We start from the raw sequence: 12,506 nt of genomic DNA, 5'->3' as shown, positions 1-12,506 counted from the left end.
TGAAACATTTTAAAAGCTAAACAAAGTACAGTGATGTTCTTGTATGCAACCGAGGCCCAGCAACAGGCGATTACACTGCTAAAGCTCAAAATTCTCCTGCGCTCCTTACAGAGCGTGGTTATGGGATCACGTCTGGGTCACATCTCCTCCTCCTCCTCTGCAGATTAGCCATAAACACAAAGTCTCCCATTACACCCTCTCTGGTCTACGATCAGGTCTAACCAGTGTCACTGAGCACTAGCAGAGGAGAAGGTCCACAGGTGGACGGCTGGGGGGCAGGGTGGGGTTAGATTGAGGTGAAGGCAGGGTGTCGCTGGACTGGAAATAGGCAGTTCAGCCTGCATTGTTACAGCTTGTGGAGACATACACAAAAATGCTCTAATGACAGGCATCCCCTTGACAAAAACACGCACAAAATCCTTCACATAAATAGAAGCCACTGTGAAGGCTTCCTGTGCAGAATGTGACATGAGGAAGCTGGGCGTGCCAAATTAAATCCTAGTATCTCCTCTAATTCAAGAAGTGTACTATCAAATGACAGAAAATAAGAAAAACTGAGACCATACAACCATCTTTTACTTTTTAATGCAGTTTTGGCTTCTCACCAGTTTAGTAAATTAAAATGTAGCAGGAGAGATTCTTGGCTGTCATGTTCTTGGACTGCAGCTGAATCTTACTGAGGGAACGAGAAGAAGAAAAAGAAGGCCTGTGTGCACGCAGAAGACTCCATTCAGAGACCAAAGGCAAATGGCTGTGTGAGGCACTTTGGATGGTGGTGTGGGAATTCGCCCTATTTGACATGCAAATTCCTCCAAGAGCTGAAAGAGCCGGAGAAACAGGTGTCCAAGGAAGTGTGCTGCTGCGTGGGTGAGGGCGGGAGGGCGGACGGGTGGGTGTGAGGGCGCTGAACGATAACACAGGAGGCATTCAAATACTGCTCGTAACTTTGGTCCCGTCTGTGTGGCACTTTATCCCCTTGTGTTTGACAGTAAATGCAGACGTAAGAGGAGCTTTATCATAAAACAAAAAACCCAGGAAATACATGTTCAGGTTTTATTGATTTAAATGGAATTTGGTGGAAAAAAAATACACATTTTAAATCAAATGAGGCAAAATATCAGAAATCTACATGCCCCTATCAAAATAAATGCTCTGTTGTTTCAAAATATAACTGTTGCAACGATTAATAATAAGCAGCATCTTATCAACTTAGTGGAGTGTGCATTTTCCAGTGGCTGGACAGCAAACTAAATGTTCTTATTCTTTAAAATGACCAGTTAACTTATTCAAATTCCTTCCCTGGACCAAAATCAGCTCTTCAGGACAGCTTTTTGCAGAAACTGTTGAAGTATCGGTTAAAAAACAAAACAAAAAACCTGCCAAATCAAAGTTTTAAAATCTCCAATGTGACTTTAAAAAGCTCCACAGGGCATCACAAGTAAACAGTGCTTCAGAACAAATTTTTTTAAATGAACCCGTAGCATATGTTTTACATTTGACAGTGTTTAAAAGTCAACACATACCCACAACCATTTTCCATTATAAAAATCATCGACTGAAAATAATCTCCAAAGGTATGGTGGTAACTCCAAATAAAGCCACATCTTTTGCTGGTAAAGTTAAACGTTGCCTGTTTTTCAGTTCATTTCGAATTTTTCTTCACTTGCAGCATCTCTGTTTTATACAAGTATTTACACGTCACCGTCAAAGGTTTACAGCTCCATCGGCTTTAGCCGCAGAGAACAACCCTCTAGTGCGCTCCTTTTCTTTTATTGTAATAATTATACAAATTTAAAGCAGATGAAACCTTTAAAGTGTAATTGTACAAAAACTGCTTATACTTCTACTGTTTCATTTATGACATAAATAAAAACTCCACGCACTCCCAAACTGACAATACTGTCAGACACAACTGAATTACTTCCACGAATACATCTTAAAAAATAAACTTTACAAATCTTTGGCTTAGTGGCACAAAATGTCCCTGAACTATCGTCCTTCATTTGAGTGTCAAACAGCTTGCGTCGGTTTTTTCCTCTCCTTTTTTCCCTGTAAGACAAAGGCTGCTGCTCACTGATGGAGGCTGACAGATAATCTTAGGACGCCCTCTAGTGTTCAGTGACAGCAGAGACCGACTCACTGAGGCAGCACCACAGACTCTGCAGAGTGCACGCGTAAAAACTGTGCGTCTGCAATTTAGTGTGAATAACTGAGACTAACGATACAAATCTATGCGATGGCAATGTAGTGACTGTAGGCAAAAAGGAAGTCTGGGGAAAAAAGCAAAGAGCTCCTGGCAAAAAACTCAATAATTAAGACTCAATGTTTTAAAAGATGGGAGATAATCAGAGTGCTTTTAAGAGGTAAGTAGCAGGAGGTGTTAACAGTTAGCTACAAGCTTTTTTTCTCCCAAAGGGAGAGATCAGCAGCCTTTGCCATCAAGAGATCTGCTCTGAAGCAATTCTGTATGCAAATGTATGGAGCAACAAAACCTATTTGAGCTTTATAATTTTCTACTTATGGAACTTCCCAACTCTATGATAAATAAGAGAACATATACTTTATATATATAGACTACGTTCTTCTCTTTTCAAGAAGGCGCACAGCGTAATAAGCATTAGTGACCCTGTCAACATTACCGACAGGTGTCATTAAAATCTTTTGCCACGTGTGACTATTCTCCAGTGGGCTATTTCTAATTATTTAGTACTTTAATGTTGCATTGTGATTACAATCACAGAACCCCAGTAGTGGCTCAAGCATACTGGTAAGACGGTGGCATTAGAGGTGAAAGCAGGCGAATTTGATCATGCACTCACTAATTCTTTTTTCTTCTTCATTGTTTATCTTTTAGAGTTTGAATTAAACTTGGGGGAATCAGGACTAGACATTTATGTGTTTACATGAGTGATTATGAGGTTCATCTTTTTTTGTTGTTAAAGCCCAATGGAGGATAGGCAAAATAGCCCCAAGTTCAAATGCCTGCCTGCAGGAATAAAACCTAATTTATCAGCGTCACACATTGTTGTCATCTGCTGCTGATCTCTGGAAATGACACCTCTGAGTTCCACTTTACAAATGTGGCTGTAGGATGTAGTTAAAAAGCATAGCAACCTGTGTGAGTGAAATGACTTCAGCAGCTGCTTAGCCTAGCTGCTTAGCTGGCGTTCAGTTTTACAAACTTACGTAAAAATTCACAAACATCTCAGTTTTATTTTTGCCCCAGACACACTGAAAGGTGTCGTCATGTCACTGCTTGGTTAGGCCTGTATGGACTTACTGCTGTTTGTAAACTGTGATAAATCTTCTTCTGCTACAGGTAGGTGTCTTGCTCTACACTGCTCAGACTCTCTTTGGACCCTTTTAGGGTTATATGTTCGAAGAGAGGTGAGGGGTCAGAGGAAGGAGCGTAAGGATTAATCAGCTCCTGTGAAGGGAATGCTGTCTTCATCTCATCTTCATCCTTAGTCTTTCTACTTCTTGTGGCTGCATTTTCTTCATTCACATCCGTCTTGGGTGCCAAGGGAGACTCCACGGTGATGGCAGGTCTTTGTTTCAGGTGTTGTTTGCTATGTGGCTCAGAGGTCATGATGGCTTTAGCCCCGTGCATCCTGGGAGGGGATTTACAGTGCAGATCTCCATGACTCTCCTTCCAGCGCCGGAGCTGAGCATTGTGCTCCTTCTCAATCTTTGTCTCGGATATCGTTAACTCGATAATCTGAAACACACATAAATACAGGAGTGTGAGCCACATGTGATTTAATGTCTGAGTTTTTAGTTAAAGCATTTCCATTATTGGTGTTTTCACAATCTCAGCAGGGAAAAGTCTCAGAAGGGTTTGCAGGGTCAAAATAAGAAAATGGATTGCAAAGACTTAATGGTCTGTGTAGGTGTACCTCATGCACCAGGAAAGTTTCTTGCATGTACTCTGGATTCATTGCTCGGAGCAGCTCCATTGTCTCATAGAGACCTTGGCAGTCCTTCAGTTTCTGCTGGGATCCCAACGTGCATTTGAGGAGGACCAGGCCCACTTTGAAGAGGATCTTCACTCCTGAGAACATACAAGTCACACAAGACAACATGAGGCCAGATCAACTAACTTTCACATTTTATATTAGTAATTCATTTCTCCATAATAACCATGAGAAGTACTTTGAGTTGGGTTGGGTGACACATTTTTATTATTTCAAAATAAAACAACAGGGAGGCTTCATGTTTTTAGTCTGTGGGTTGTTACTTGGATATTCTGATCACAGCTCATTGATCACTCTTTATCTCTGTTTTACCCCGATTAGTACCAGAGAAACCCTACATCAGCGCATATACACTTGCCAGCCACTTCATTAGACACATCTGTTAAACTGTTCGTTAACACAAACACATAAACAACCAATTACATAAATGGAATTAGGCCTGTAGACATGGCCAAGATGACATGCTTTAGGTTAAACTCAGAAGAAAAGGTGACTTCAGTGACTTTGAATGTGGCAGATGGGCTGATGTGAGTATTTCACAAATAGGTGCGATTTTTCTGAACAATCATCTCAAAGGTTGACAGAAAATGGTCAGGTATGCAAGGTATGCAGAAAAGCATCTCTGAATGCACAACACAATAAACCTTAAAGCAGAGTGGCAGAAAACCACAGCAGGAGCCGTTCCTGTCAGCTAAGAACAGGAAACTGAGGCTACAATTTATAAGGCCTCACAACAAGTAGACATCTAAAGATTTGAAAAATGTTGCTTAATCTGGTTAGTCTTGACTTCTGCTGCAGATTCTCACTCTCTCGCTCTCCCTCACACACAGCAAAATTTTATTTTTGTTTGTGTACCTCCCTTTCTTTTGTCTTTCAGGTGATAATAATATAAATAAGATAAACAACAAAATAAAAAGATTAACAAGAGGAGCCTACAGAGTCCATAGTGCTGCTCTTGGAAAACAAGTTGTGTTTGGCACAACAAAGCAGTGTGCCCCTTTGTGCCAACTGACCATCATTTAAATACCACTCTCTACCTGAGTATTATTACTGACCAACCCTTTATAACCACAACGTCACAAAGCTAGAATCATCTCAATCATGAGATGACATGACAATGAGTTCACTGTGCTCAAAACACAGTCACCAGATCTCAAGAGCACCTTTGGTATGTTGTGGAACGGGAGGTTGCCATCATGGATGTGCATGAGTCTGTGATGCTATCATGTTATCAGCACCCTGTTGACTTTGTGCAACCAAGATTTAAGACAGCCAGTCATTAAAAAAAGAGAGTTCCTAGCAAAGTGTCCTGTGCATGTAAATGTATTTATATAGTTATTTTCTAGTTTTATCAACCCACTTAGATTCACACACACAACAATAAAGGAAAGTCTGGGGGTTCAGCATCTTGCCCAAGAGCACTGATGTGCAGACTGGAAGAAGCCTGAATCGAACCACCAACCTTTCAATGGCTGAAAAACCGCCTCACCCTCTGGAACCATCAGACCCAGCTCTTCAGGTTTTGTACTTTCTACTTGGTTTTGTTACAGTTATCTACCTTAAACTGTTACTGATTCCTGACATTAAAGTAAAATCAAAGAGGAGGATGATGGTCATATGATGGGTATTGGCGGACCGTTAAATGCTACCATTTTGTATTCATTTAATTGTTGTCTAGAGACTGATAATTTAAGCGATGGAGGGATGCGTTTAAATGAAAAACCAAAAAGCACACAACTTTCAGCCAGGCCACTAATACTTCATCTTGTCTATCTCAACACTTCTCTTATTTGTCTGCACCAACTAACTCAATGCAAAGACAGGAAGTTCTTAGGTGTGCCCCCAAACTCAAGTGTGGCATTTTCCACTACTGCACTGTGAACTCTCCACTCAGTCAAACAAAAATCAACCACAAGCCACATCAAACAAATCTTCCATCTGTGAGCTTAAAGTAAAACACTTCTGTTTAACAGCATTTGAATACACTATCGTATCTATCCCATCATCTCTGTAAGAGCAGCAATTCAATGCAATGCAATTATAAAAAAGAAGAAAATCTATCAGTGTGGGGCACTTCACCTTCACACAGGAACATGTCCCAGACGCGCAGCACCGAGGCCCACGGCAGAGTGCGAGAGAAGATGCACATGAACCACTCGGTCATGCACAGGGTGGGCTCCAGCTTCTGCTTCTTTAAGTGACGGTAGGCCACAGAGGAAACCTGCTGCAGCAGAGCGTACAGAATCTCCCCGTCAAGCTGGATCGCCTCCTGTGGACACAACACGCAAAAACAGTCAGCAGAGAAAGGACAGACTGCTTCGTCTTTGCTTAATCTGATTGTCTGATTATCTTATCCTTCTAGCCTGGTCACCACCTCAGGTAATTAGGCTGTCAGCATATCAGCATGAGTGACAGAGACAACGGCCTAAAGAGCTGTAACACTAGAGCAGCCACACGTACCATCGAGCTGAAAAAGCGAGGTTCTGACTTTAGAAAATTAGGCCAACAGACAAGCTGTAAATATCAAACTAAACTTTGAATGACTTCAAATCTTGAAGCTGAATTTGTTTTAGCTATGGGTAAAAGTCACCTTAATTCCTGGGAAAAATATCCATAAATATCAAAACTGTAAAACAAAATGATTTTTGCCCATTATGGGGTGTGTTTGGAGTCCTTAAATGACTCATTTATTTACTTGTTGGTACAAAACACATGTTCATTTTGTGTACATAGATATACACTCACCAACCACTTCATTTAGTATTAACTTGTTACAACTTTCACTTACACCTTGTTATTACCAGGTTGGTCCCCTTTTGTCTCAGCCCATATTAAATCTTTTCATCACAAAATCAAAAAGGTGGTGGAAACATTCCTCAGAGATTTTGGTGTATATTAAAATGACACCATTGCACAGTTTTTACAGGTTTGTCGGCTTCACATCCATGATGTGAACCTCCGGTACAGCCACATTCCAAGGGTGCTTATTAGATTGTGATCTGCTGAGTGTGGAAGCTATTTGAGTACAGTGAACTCAAATAACACAAAAACCCCAGTGTAAGATGACATGGGCTTTATGACATGGCACTTTCTTCTGCTGGAAGCAGCCACCAAACATGGGTACACAGACATAGACAGCAACAATGTTCTGACATGCTGTGGCATTTAAACATGCCCAGTTTGTCTAAGGGACAAATTATGCCAAGAAAATATACACCTAAGAAATTTCCTGTTCTTAGGTGACAGGAACAGCGTGTGATTAGATATTTAACAAAGTGGCTGGTGAGTGTACAGATTACAGGTAGATAAGTAACAGGCGGAACAGTGACACTGACAGCAACATACCAGCCCTGCACTGTAGTATCCAGGAAGGTATTTTTCACAAATCTGAACAAGAACCCAGAAAGCATCCTAGCACCAAAGAAAGAGGGAGAGAGAATTAGAGGAAGCACAAATTAAAGTAATAAAAAAAGTATTACATAAAGTAAAACGATGATGCCGTTGATAGAAAAATATACATTTGAAAAACAAACTTAGAAATTAACATTTTCGATTAGAACAGATGGCATCCAGTATTTTAGATTAGAAAAAGTACAGGGATGGGTTAAATGATTAAATATTCACCTCAGCTGGCATATGCATCAGAAGTACAGCAGCGACGGGAGCCTGAGCCTGGCAGTAACCCTCATCAGGCCGATACAGAGTGTAAGCCTTCAGCACACGAAACAGGTCCTGCTGCCTAAACATCAAAACAGCTGGTTTAGAAACAACGTTTGGCCTCATTAGGCGAAAAGTGGGACACATAAAAGGATTCTGGAAGCGAGGAATGAAAACGCATACCCGTGACCTCCTCTCGCTGCAAACATTTCATGGAAAGGGAACTGTCGATGAAGGTCCCGCTCAATGATATCAACCCATTTGGGATCTCCTTGCTCCTCATCCAGTTTCTAAATAACACAATTTGGTTGGCATTTTTAACATTATGTTACTTTGTAAAACATTCTAAGTATAGCTACAAGCCTTCTACTTCAAATAGCAACATCTGTTTGCAATTTAGTCTTTGCTAAACTATAGCAGCGTAGTTTTGGTTTCTGATCTTAATATTGCTTTTCAATGCAAAGTGCAACAGCACAGATAGAAATATTGTAACTAAAACTTTAAGTGTGTACCGTGTTTGGATGTTTACTGGCGTGCTATTGTTAAAACTGAGACAATAGACAATATCCTGGCATGCTGTCAGTAATGTGTACGTATCAGGACTCTTCCTGCACAGTTCCACCCAAAGATATTTTAGCCAGAGCTAAAACTAAAACTGTTCCTTTAACTACATTCTTGCTTTAAGGATTTATTTAGTCGATCATTAACGACAGTTTCACATCTAAAATTGTCACAAATATGGTAAAAAATGTACAGCGGAAAACTTTTCTGTCAAATACAGGAAGACAGACTCCCTGATTTATTTTACAAATGATTTTGCATCATATATTTTGTCCCAGGCCTGAAAAGAGTGCACTTTTTTTTCCAAATAGATAACTATATAATTACTCTAGGAAAACAATTCAGGGTGAATTTAAAGAAAAATTGATCCAAAGTGGAAAAACCCATCTCCATTCTTATGTTACAGAGCTTATGTTCTTCTCATCATACCCAGCATATACTCTGAACACATGCTAAGACTGCCTACCATGATTGGTACGTGCAACACATCTCATCACCTTCTTTTTGTAATATTTCTGTTTGTCTCTTCCTATGTTTATGTGTAATTGTCTTATAGTAATACGTCGTCTAATATTGTCATATTATGTTTTATTTATTTGAGAATTTTAAAAAAGTCCACTTTTTAAACAACTTTCTATGACTGACCTGGAACTTGCCCTGGTTTAGCTCCCTTTTCACTTTGCCTCCAGAAAGGTAGAGCCAAGCTCGGCCTCTCAGGGATGGAGGGATCCCCTTCTGACAGCGCTCTTTCACCTGTTATACAACACATGGACAGTTCAAGAAGAAGCTGTATATAACATCTGGACATAATTAATACATCTGATGTCATTTACAGCTTATAAAGCGGACCTTCTTGTGTCTTTTGGCCATCCACTTGTCCCAGCTGTTGAGCATCTCCAACCATTTTGCCTCGCGCTGTCTCAACACCTCAGTTGGGACCTCTTCAGCACTGTGGAGGAGGAAACAATTAAACTGATAGAGGCAAACAAATTATTCTCAGCCCTGACTGACAATGGTTGCACTCTTCTGTGCCATGTCCAGTAATCCTGTCATCATAGAGGGCAGGAATCTCTTCCTTGTACGTGTAGGAAACCTAACCTCAGGCTAAGCAGTTAAACACTGGCAATCAGCAAAGAAGTGGATGGAAAACAGGAAGCTGTGGGAGAACTTTCCCTTTGTTCAGCTTACTACAGCCTCCTACTCAAAACATTTACTAATCTCTCACCTCACTGCAGAGCTGCTGAAGACCTGAGCTCTCACATTTGACACACACAAAAACAACCAAAGAAACCTGGTCTACGGTGTGCAGACCCAGAAGTGAAAGATAGCTTTTGAGGAGGGCTTTATTAAAGGGGACTTACTGCATTATACACAAACATGTACAGTAACAAAGGTAGATATTTGTATGTCAGCTAACAAGGTCAGCATATGTGCAAGCAATCCTTGTGATCCAAAATGTCAGGATTTATTTATTGCACCAAACACACTTTTTCAGACACTTTTTTTACTCTTAGGTCTGTATGATGACCACACATAGGTGAGTGTGCCAAAGGAAAAAAACAAAAAAGCTACCTCCTATTCCTACCTTCTGTTTGCAAGGGTCAACCAATCAGAAGAAACTTGTCTTAAAAGAAGTGTGTCCTTAAAAAGAGAGGAGCTACCATGACTTCTTTTGAGTTTGAATTGAGGGGCTGCACCAAGTCCCAGTATAAGAGAAATATTACGATTTTGAACTGTGGATGATGGAAATGTGGCTCCTTTGGCTCCACAGGGATGGATGGTGAAGGTATAGAAAGCAAATTTAGCAGTGGAAGAAACTTTTCTCCCACTCCCACTTGTTATTACCAAACAATTCACAATTGAAATTCCTGTCTGATGTAATTTCTTTTGGAATATCTCAAATATTGTTCACTAGAATACATTTGTTTCCCCATTTTCAAGCCTTAATATTTTTAATACCATTCGTGTCATTTGGGTAAATTGATGGTATAGAGCACACCTCATATATGGGAATCTGTGTAACAAATTTCAACCCCCTCTTTCTCGTTCTGTCTCGTTCCCCTCGTTCTGTCTACAGGGTTTCTAAAACACTAGTGCAGGCTGTACTATCAGATTTTCAAGCAAATGCAAGAATTTGATGTTGAACTTTTTTTTTTTGAATTTTTGAAATTCCACATTCATTAAATAATAGTAGCAGATATTTGGCCTAAAAATGTGATTGATATAATTTAAGCAGCTCCCTAGGTATACCTGTTTAAAAATGGCTCCACAGAAAACTATCTTCATCACAATATGTTAGTTTACTTATTGAAAAACAACAGTGATCTGGCAGTTCTTCTACTAAGAAGTATAGATATCATCACCCAAGATCCCGCTGCTCCCCCATGGAAAGGTGGTTAGGCTGAAGGAACTTGGTCCGTTCATATGAAATGACCCTTATCTAATTCAATGTCCCAGAGCCATAATGGGATGAAATGTGGGGTACACCTATGGCCAATTAACCTAACAGGCATGTCTTTTGACTCTGGGAGGAAGCCAGAGTAGAGTGAACCCACCCAGCTGCAGACAGAACATGGAAACTTTGAACCAAGAAATTTCTTCCTGTGAAGTGACAGTGCCAAGTTATTGAATATTAATGCCAGTGAGAAAAATACAACAAAGAAGGAATCCGGTCTCTCTCATTTTGGTGCCAGAGAGCTGTTGAGCAAGAAAAGTAGGAACACAGAATACAGACTAACACAAATAGCTTGGGATGAATGGGGAGCCAGTTCCATCAGAAACAAACTGACCAATCCACTGAATCGTAACCCTCCAAGCAAATCCTTTTTAACAATGCGGCCATTTTTTTCCTGACAGTGATGCATTACAAAACAGTGACGTCAAACTCAGGGCAGTGTACACTATTGCACATACGGGCTTTATTTCAGTTGTTTCTACGCTGTGGTGTGAAATAGAGATGATACAGCAGCTGTGCTGATGCTGAAGAGCATGTAACGATGCACTGAAACCAAATCCAGTCTTATCACGGTGCATCTCAAAGATTACAATGGTATAATATCCTTTTGCAACAAATAATTTAATACACTTTTTTACTGAAAAACTTTCATCCTTATGCAAAACTCATAAGGTCAAGGGATCATCAGCGCACTCTGGTTCATTTTGAGGCAAACAACAGTAACAATAAAAAGCAGTGAACCATTAAACCAGGCGGGGTTGGGTTAAACTGTAATGTGTGTTTACCGTGTACAGTTTGAAGCCATCCAACCTTAACTTTTCTTCTTTTGACTATAAACAAACCCATTAATGATAAATATTACAGCGTCAGTGGGGGAAAGAAGCCATCTGAGCCGCAGAGAAGACTGAGTTTTATTCGCGTTTATCCATCTCAGTCAAAGAAGAAAAGGGACAAGGAAACCTTTATGAATTACTCCATTGATTTCGAGGGCTAAACAAAATATCAGCGATGTTAAACGACACTTACGAGTCTCCAGCGTATTGCTGGGCTCCTCCTGTGAATCCGTACTTGTCCACCTGGGTCTCTCCGGGGACGACATTGCCGTTTACCTCTGGGTCTAATCCGTGCGAGGAGCCCGTCCCATTTTCTGTCAGCTTCTCCGGGTTGTCTCGCAAATTAAGTCCATTGCTCAGCTCCGTTCTGGCCATTGAGCCAACATTTATCTTAGCGTAAGCCGCCTACAGGGTCTTCAGAAGAAAAGCTGACACTTTAACGCCGTCCATGGGAGCCGCCTGCTAGCTACGGTTGCTACTGAGATAGCTGCTAGCTCGCTAACGCTACAACAGCCACTTGAGTTTTTTTTTTTTTTATGTACATCCCCCTCTCCCCCACATAATTAACGCTCCACTCACACTCTAAATCGCACCTCGATGACCGCTTAATTAGCAGCTCAGCATCTGTTTGCTATTCCCCCAAAGTTACTATGCTAGCATCACACAACTGTCAGCTGACACACACCTAGTTTCTGTGTTGTCAGCAGGAACGTGAGTTAGCTGCTGGCTACAAGGAAGAGAAAAGCTGTCTTGCCCCGAAGAGCGTAGTAAACAAAACATCCATGGCATCTTGTGACTCCCTGTTGCCACCTAATGCTGGAAATCACACGTGCAGTTACGGTTAGCAATTTCCCCTCACTGACAATTACCACAGGAAGTTATTTTTCTGCAACCAGCATAAGAGTGCTCCATTAAATCGCTATATCTGATCTTAATTACAAGTGAGGTGACACTGTCTTTCAAATAGTTCAGACAGAACTTGTATTGTAATAACTGCATTGCACTGAAGCAGCAAAATCTTAGTTG

The 12,506-nt window shown here is 40.7% G+C and overlaps 1 protein-coding gene across 1 annotated transcript; it reads right to left on the bottom strand.

Moving 5' to 3' along the window:
• Positions 1 to 1,039: 1,039 nt before the first annotated feature.
• Positions 1,040 to 12,284, bottom strand: LOC146514356 (TBC1 domain family member 10A-like). Its single transcript, XM_085167291.1, has 9 exons — positions 11,674 to 12,284; positions 9,042 to 9,141; positions 8,838 to 8,945; positions 7,815 to 7,921; positions 7,599 to 7,713; positions 7,320 to 7,385; positions 6,054 to 6,243; positions 3,897 to 4,051; positions 1,040 to 3,718 (listed from the first exon to the last, which is right to left on the bottom strand). The coding sequence occupies exons 1-9, from the start codon at positions 11,853 to 11,855 to the stop codon at positions 3,314 to 3,316; spliced, it is 1,428 nt and encodes a 475-aa protein (XP_085023417.1). The 5' UTR covers positions 11,856 to 12,284; the 3' UTR covers positions 1,040 to 3,313.
• Positions 12,285 to 12,506: the final 222 nt, after the last annotated feature.

Source organism: Neolamprologus multifasciatus, chromosome 7 (genome assembly GCF_963576455.1).
Source record: "Neolamprologus multifasciatus chromosome 7, fNeoMul1.2, whole genome shotgun sequence".
Classification (NCBI taxonomy): Eukaryota; Metazoa; Chordata; class Actinopteri; order Cichliformes; family Cichlidae; genus Neolamprologus; species Neolamprologus multifasciatus.
Note: the sequence above shows the minus strand (reverse complement) of the source record. Positions and strands in the feature narration are given on the sequence as shown.